The 7,579-nt window shown below is 37.5% G+C and overlaps 2 protein-coding genes across 2 annotated transcripts; both read left to right on the top strand.

Annotated features, from left to right (window-relative positions):
• The first annotated feature begins 1,576 nt into the window (after positions 1 to 1,576).
• On the top strand, positions 1,577 to 3,293 carry LOC101304295. Its single transcript, XM_004301434.1, has 5 exons — positions 1,577 to 1,779; positions 2,286 to 2,448; positions 2,548 to 2,607; positions 3,036 to 3,082; positions 3,206 to 3,293. The coding sequence occupies exons 1-5, from the start codon at positions 1,577 to 1,579 to the stop codon at positions 3,291 to 3,293; spliced, it is 561 nt and encodes a 186-aa protein (XP_004301482.1).
• An 818-nt stretch (positions 3,294 to 4,111) lies between these two features.
• LOC101294077 (40S ribosomal protein S23-like) lies at positions 4,112 to 5,619 on the top strand. Its single transcript, XM_004299836.1, has 4 exons — positions 4,112 to 4,229; positions 4,831 to 4,986; positions 5,076 to 5,202; positions 5,307 to 5,619. The coding sequence occupies exons 1-4, from the start codon at positions 4,225 to 4,227 to the stop codon at positions 5,445 to 5,447; spliced, it is 429 nt and encodes a 142-aa protein (XP_004299884.1). The 5' UTR covers positions 4,112 to 4,224; the 3' UTR covers positions 5,448 to 5,619.
• The last annotated feature ends 1,960 nt before the right edge of the window (positions 5,620 to 7,579 follow it).

Genomic DNA, 7,579 nt, shown 5'->3' on the forward strand with positions numbered 1-7,579 from the left:
GGGGGGGGGGTTGTTAGGGGCGGCGGGCTTGGAGTGTTGGCAGGTGTGGTTGTAGATTTTAGCATTGTGGGTTCACCTTGGAAACATCAGGATGGGGTTCACCTAGGTGTAATCCCAGCTTTTATCCATCATTGACTTTCTTAAGAAACATTTGTCTGTGCAGTGGTAAGTTTAGTAACTCAGTCTATGGGGTCCTCCTTTCTCCTTTTTTAAAGATCTGAGTGTTTACATGGCCTTAGTTGCTATGTAGGTTGGTCACTACCTGATTGTTTATGATACCATCTCTTTTAGATATCTCTAGTCCCTCTTGGGTACTGGTGCAGTTCGTTAATTTAAACAGAAATGGAAACTTTTTTTTATTTATTTCTTGTTTTGTGTGACTTTCCTAACCTTATATTAGGTTTGGTTCATTCACACATCATCGTCTTCATATTTCTATTACGATTGACATCTAAATGTGACTGGAATCTATCTAATTACTGATTTATGGTCTTGTTTGTCTCGTAACAGGAGACTGCAGGTGTCTCAAAGAAGAAACGAATTGATTCACAATCTGATAATGATGAAGAGATGCCATTCATGGAGAACCAAGAGTTTGAAAATAATGACGATTTTGGTCCAGATACCGAATATGAAGATTATAACAACGGCTTTGATTTTGATAATGTTCATGAAGGATATGACAACTGTGAGGTATATGGTTATGAGGAATACTAACGTAGCTGACAGAGGAAATTGGCTATGGGAAGCTAGTTGGAACCATTGTACAAACACAATTTTGTAGCCTCTCCTGGATAGTGGACAGCATGGACCTGGGTTGTGGACTTGTGGCACTCAACTAATTCCTAGTATCAGAAGATTTCACTTGGGTTCGAGTTGGGATAGTGTTCAGCATAGAGTTGGATTCAACACTAGCCTTCTTCTAATGTATATTTTCTTGCTCCCTAGTGATGCTGTGAAGTCATATCCATTGTATAGAAAGTGATAGTTGATTAACCCATGAGAAGCAAGCGATTCCTCTGTAAATCAATGAGATGCATTTGAAGGTACATTCACAACATTGTATTCCTTCTAAATCTATGGTTATTTTGGATTTTTTTATATTCATTTCTGCAGTTCACAGGACATATTAAGAACTTTGTGGTCGAGTCACTCTGATTCTGTACAATCATTTTTCATGTATACTGAAATGGTAAAGACAATGCTGTTATTTAAGGATTGTTACATATACAACATTCTAAAATGTCTTACAGAGGGCTATCGCTTACAAATAAATATGTAATCAAGGTTTAGATATACAACAAGATTATCATAGCTTTCACCATGTTTGGTTGGGCATGGATGTCCAAGCACAGTAAGCACAGACAAGCTTCTGAGAGATATACACATAAACAGCAAATGATAAACTCATCAACATCAAGTCCTTCCAGTCACCCTTCTGTTTTGGGCTCAAGTTCTCCTTCAGATTCTTCCCCAGCTTCTCTAAATCAGCCAAAAACCGCAACAAGGACTGCTTTCCTTGCTTCTCATCCTTCTTCTTTTCTGGGTTTGATGATGTATATATAGGCTCACGGCCATGGCAACTAGATCGAAGAATATGAGTTCTTGGGATGCTGGTTCTGTTTCTGGGTTCAATATGACTGTAACTGTTTTTGATTTGGAAAGAGGAGCTTATAGAAAGAGCAGAAAGCCATGGAAGACAGATGAAGTTCTGATGAGTGGTCAAGTAGGGTGGTTGGAGGAGGGAGATTGTTTTCTCCATGGAAGAGAAGATCTGGTGTTTAAACTTTTTCAGCTAAGAAAATATCTTCTCTCACTTTTGTTTGGCTTACTTATAACAAATTATAAGGCATGTAATCATGTAATGCCTAACTTTGAACTACTGGAATTTGGAAATGGATAAAAGACCTTGTCTACACGGCACACCAGTCACCAAATGTGGTGACTCATCTGAAAATTACTTTTCTAGATATTTTCTTTTGTTTTGCTCTACATAGTAGTTGATAGTGGATAAAAGACCAGAAAAACATTTATGCCATGTAAAATTTTTGTAGTTATTTGAATGGCTTATATTGGTGTTGTGTGGATTATCCACTCCATGAGTGACCCCAAATTATGGTACGAGTGTGATGTGATATCATGTATAGTTCACTCATTCCTTTTCATCAAATCGTTTAGAGAATAAACAGCTATATCCACATAGCCAGCTCCAAATCATTACTATTTTTGGTTTGATCAATCAAAAATATGATGTTGATGACCAAACTCTCCATGAACTCTCACAGAGGTTTGACAACTTCTCCTCATCCTTCACCGGCAGCGCCGGTTACTCCTCGGCCTTCTCCCACGTCCATTCTGATCCTCAGAACAACCACAGAACATAGCCGAATTCGAAGAGCGGGTGCAGCTTTCGCTGCGAAATCTGGTGGAGGATTTTCACTCAACTCGGTATAAGCATATGCTGTTTTTCAGTTAATATCGTTATGCATAGTTCAATCCTTTATATTATGGAAGTGTTTTTGCTTGAGTTTCTCTTTTCGCATGCAGATCTTGAAAAGGTGTGAAACCTGCGAAGGCAAAGGAGCAATTGACTGTAAGGGATGCAAGGTATGCCTTTAGGAAAACAATGCAGAACATGTTGAATGAGAGTAAATTATCTGGCCGAAAGTGAAAACTGTGAAAGTAAGTTTGAAATGATTTCCCAATTCCCATATGATAAGATGGTAATTTGAAAACACTGAAAGAAAATGCTTATGTCAAGTAAACAAGGTTGACGGGTTGTAGATTGGTTGGCAAAGCGCCTAGCATGAAGTAGTAACTTAGCCGTAGCTTAAGCAAGATTGAATCTGAGATCAACACTTACGAAAATGAAAACTGCAAAAATCTGCATTTTGCATTTGCAATCATGTCCGTCTTCACAGTTCACAACTCTAACTACAATACCAATGATAGAAATTTAAGGAGAATAAATCAGGGGAGATTCAAACTCTAGTCGTATCTTTGAGCATTGAGTGTTTGTTTGTTTCACTTTTCAGGGTACAGGAAGGAATAAGAAAAATGGAAATATTTTTGAGCGATGGAAGTAAGTTGCATTGATTTATGTTCTTACATCAGTTATACTAAAATCCAGTTTTCTTTCTTTAGAACAGTATATGTTCTGCTATCAACATTTCATTAAGAATTTTTGGTCATGGTGTGGATTTAGGTGTTTTGATTGCCAAGGATTTGGGATGAAGGGTTGCCCTACCTGTGGAAAAGGAGGATTAACACCAGAACAAAGAGGAGAAAGATAAAAGTGCTCTATTGAGGAAATGAAATCACTAGCTAGTTTGAACTTTGTCCTAATAATGCTCCTGTATATTGGTTCAATACAATATATGCATCTGCTACAGAAAATTAGCTTAACTCAAAGCTCTCCATTGCAATTTCTTAAATGGCCGGGTTTTAAAAATAAGAAATAATTAGATGACAAAGAAATTTTACGATACCGTTAAACATACATGTTGTAGAATGTATTTCAAAACAAAAGTTGATGATAAACCCTCAAGGCCTCAAGGATTTGTCAAGTTCAATCCAAGGTGTTCAAAGATGTGTAACATCTAGCTCTAAAACAAAAATTTAAATCCCTTCATCCCTTTTGAAAAGCTTCTTCATCAAATTTCGACCCGAAGACATACACCAATAATAGTTTTGTTTCTGAATTTAGGCCCAGTTGGCACAGCTTCTTGACTTGCTTTTAGGACCACATACACGATCAGATGTCTTACCCGATAAGTCACTCTAGTGAAAGTCATATGATGCAAAAAACTAGACAAATGTATTACTTGTTGCATTTCCAACATAGGCATATTAAAGACGCATCATCTCTTGTCACTGGTGAATGAGGATGACAAACTAGTGTACCACAGAAAAAATTTACCATTTAAGAATCTTATCTCTGTTGTAACTTTTCTCATATGAGAATAAAAAAGGAGTTAAATCCTAAAAAGAAAGAAAAATAAATAAAAGTTAGATCCGAATTCCATGAATTGGGCCGACATGGATATCGGGTAGGCGTTCACATTGGCCCAGTAGCTTGATCTCAAAGACCAGACGGAAGACCTCTCTATTTAAGCATACAATACAATCGAAACGCACTAGGGTTTTTCCTCAGATCGTATCTTTGCGCCTCCGCAGCTCTCTGTTTCAGACCTTCTCCGCCGACTCTCTTCTCGCTCAGTCATCATGGGGTAAATCTTCACCTCCTTTCCTCCATTTTATCTTATCTGTAGAATCTACTTAATCTCCAGTACAATTACTTTACTTCATGAAAAGCTGAAGTAGAATATGTGAATTCTTTAACTTAATTTTTTCATTGTTTGTTCGAATTCGAAGTTTATGGATCTGAGTAGCTAGTGAGTGTACTCGTTTCTGATTTGCAAGGAAAGCAATTGAATCAGTCTATTCGCATCTCGTTATTTTCAGGATGTGGCTAGATTTCAGTGGTTCCTATCTCTTCTATAAGTTTTTTCCGCTGAAAAATGTCTCTGGTTTGTGATATTTGTTTGCAAAGAAGAAGGTTCTGGATTCCTGGAAATGTGTTCTAAAGATAAAAGCTGATTTTGTTCATGTAATTTGTTTGCATATGTGCTGATGTATATCGTAGCGATTTTATTGTTCAGAAAGCAGCCTGGAATTACTTAAGAAACTTATGGAAACTTGTTTATTTGATTGTTTGCCTGCCTGCGTAAGCTGTATTGGTGTTGATTGGATTTACTGAATGCTTGTGTTAGTTTTTGACAAGTTCGTGCTGTGAATTATTGACTTAGCCTGGGTAACAAAATTTTACAGGAAGACACGTGGTATGGGAGCTGCCCGCAAGCTGAAGAACCACCGCAGGAGGCAAAGATGGGCTGACAAGTCATACAAGAAGTCTCATCTCGGAAACGAGTGGAAGAAGCCATTTGCTGGATCTTCCCATGCTAAAGGCATTGTTCTTGAGAAAATGTAAGGATAATTGTTTTAACGTGTTTTTGTTCCTTTGAGTTATGCTTCCATAGTGGATTATAACTATCTTTGTATGCTGATTTGTGCAGTGGTATTGAAGCTAAGCAGCCTAACTCTGCCATTAGAAAGTGTGCTCGAGTTCAGCTTATTAAGAATGGAAAGAAGATTGCTGCTTTTGTGCCAAATGATGGTTGCCTGAACTACATTGAAGAGAATGTAAGTGCAGATGCAGTTTTACCAGATGATGTTATCATGTTTGAACATTGCTAGGTTGTTTAATTGTTTGTTCTGGTTGTACTGATTATTTTGGCCATTTGCAGGACGAAGTGCTTATTGCCGGATTTGGTCGTAAAGGACATGCTGTCGGTGATATTCCTGGAGTCCGGTTCAAGGTTGTGAAGGTTTCAGGCGTGTCACTTCTGGCTCTCTTCAAGGAGAAGAAGGAAAAGCCAAGATCTTAAGCTTTCTATTAGATTTGTTATATGTTTTTCTGCTAAAAATCAGAATCTAGAGACACAATTTATCAGCATTTGATGGCCACTTTGTTTTCGCCTTTACCTAAGCAGATTCTTATGTTTTATTAATGAAAATTTATGTGGCTGAATATGATGGTTTTTTTTGTTTTTCTTGATCATATCTTGGCTGACTATTGCATGCGGTGCATCCTCTTGAAGCTGCTCTTGGTGCTAAATTGGTATTGCCAGAATTCATGTTTTTGACCTGTTACAATGTTTATGTTGAACCCTTCATCGAAAAAAATGTTTATGTTGAACCTGTTAGCTCTGCATAGTTTTTATTAATTTTTATCCCTTTTAGTGGTCATATGACATCTCTCTATTTCTGGTGATTACCATATCTTGTGAAGATCTCTATTTTGTGAGAGTGATAATTACAATAGCAATGGAACTGTGGACGATTGTATATGAGAGTTACTCTTAAGAGCAAAAGCAGCCGGAGGCCAAAGCTATTATGAATCACACAGACAAGAGTACGGGGATGCTGATGAATATTGCTGTCGATAGGTGGTTCTAGGCTTTCTATAGCCTCAAACAGTTTTGCGATGACGTGGATATATAATTTTAGCATCAGAAGTACTGTCGCTGTAGAGCCCAAAGACTAGCAATATGAAAGTTCCTAAAGACCTTGTCCTCGCCCAACCATCATAGACCAAACACTACCACGTCTGCTTAATACCTACTTGAAAATTGTGCCGATTTTAATTTTTTTCAGTTTTGAACGTTTTTTATTTATTAATCAAATAACTCAAATGCAACGGTTTGTTATGAGTTATTGTGCCGATTTTAATCATTTTTCAGTTTTGATCATTTTTATTTTATCAATCAAATAACTCAAAATGTTTGATCCAAAAGAAAATATCAAATAGCCAACAAGGTTTGGCTCAGTTGACAAGGGTAGCTTTGTGGTGGAAACCCATCCAAGTTCGATAACCGCTACCAACAGGTCTCGTTGGTTCGCGATCTGTAAATTCTCCTGTGGAAAATTCATATCTGGAGGCTGGTGTGACAGGTACTTGTCCATTGTCAGTTCTTTAATGTTGAGGTTACAGGTTTGCCCTGGTGATGTAGTGCAACCAACCTCTCACCTAAAGTTTTTGTAACAAAAAAAAAAAATCAAATAATCGAGTTTCCATTCCTTGGTGCCTTTGCGTTTTACTCATTGATCCCAACTCCCAAAGTGGTCAAGTGGAGTCTGATCTCTAGCTTTTGCTAAAAAAAAAATTTGGTTGAAACTATGGTCAAAATTCGACTTGCTAGGCACTATTAGAACGGATGGAAGACTCGAAGTGCCCAACTGAATAGGACAAGACTATTAAGCATACAATGACATTAGGATAAAAAAAATTGCTTTAAAAGGCCTAGATCACTTAAGAGCTACTAGGGCAGGTTTGAAGTGCTTAGACGGGGCATAGATACACCTTTTTAAAACCTGTTGGCCGTTTCGATATAAAAATTCTTCTATGCATCAAGGTACAAGTGAACTGAGCAACTAATTTGCAGTATTTTGATTAGGTCATCTTACATACATATATACTAATACCGTTAACATAATTGAAAAAAAAAAAAAAATAGTCCCAAGTATTTCCAAATAAGGAGGTGAGAACACTAGGTCGAAGAAGATGTATTCTTATTATGGGCATTTAATTTGATCGGATCAAAAATAAAACTGAAATGAAGGAATTTAGGGTCTCTAGTCTTCATTCGATCTCCTCATACAGCGATTTGAGCAATTACACATTAACGGTGCAAGTGCACCTTGGTGCTTGGTGTATAGAATCCGCTTCAGTTTCGATAATGCATGTACGTTTTGTGTGGAAAACTGATAGGTTCTTTTGCTTATGTGGCCTTTCATCGGTGGTTCTTTAAACTAATAAAGCATGGCTAATTAACCATGCGCTGTGTATTTATAGCAATGTAAACATTAAACCCGCGGGCGTACATCCTCTCAAGTCTCAATCTCGATCAACAGCTCGACGGACACAGTCTCTTCATCAGTACGTAGTCCTAGGCAATTTAGTCTCTTCATCTTCCTTATTCGTCTTTATAAATTATCATCGTCCTACTCTCTCTCTCTC

The sequence above is a fragment of the Fragaria vesca genome, linkage group LG5 (genome assembly GCF_000184155.1).
Source record: "Fragaria vesca subsp. vesca linkage group LG5, FraVesHawaii_1.0, whole genome shotgun sequence".
Classification (NCBI taxonomy): domain Eukaryota; kingdom Viridiplantae; phylum Streptophyta; class Magnoliopsida; order Rosales; family Rosaceae; genus Fragaria; species Fragaria vesca.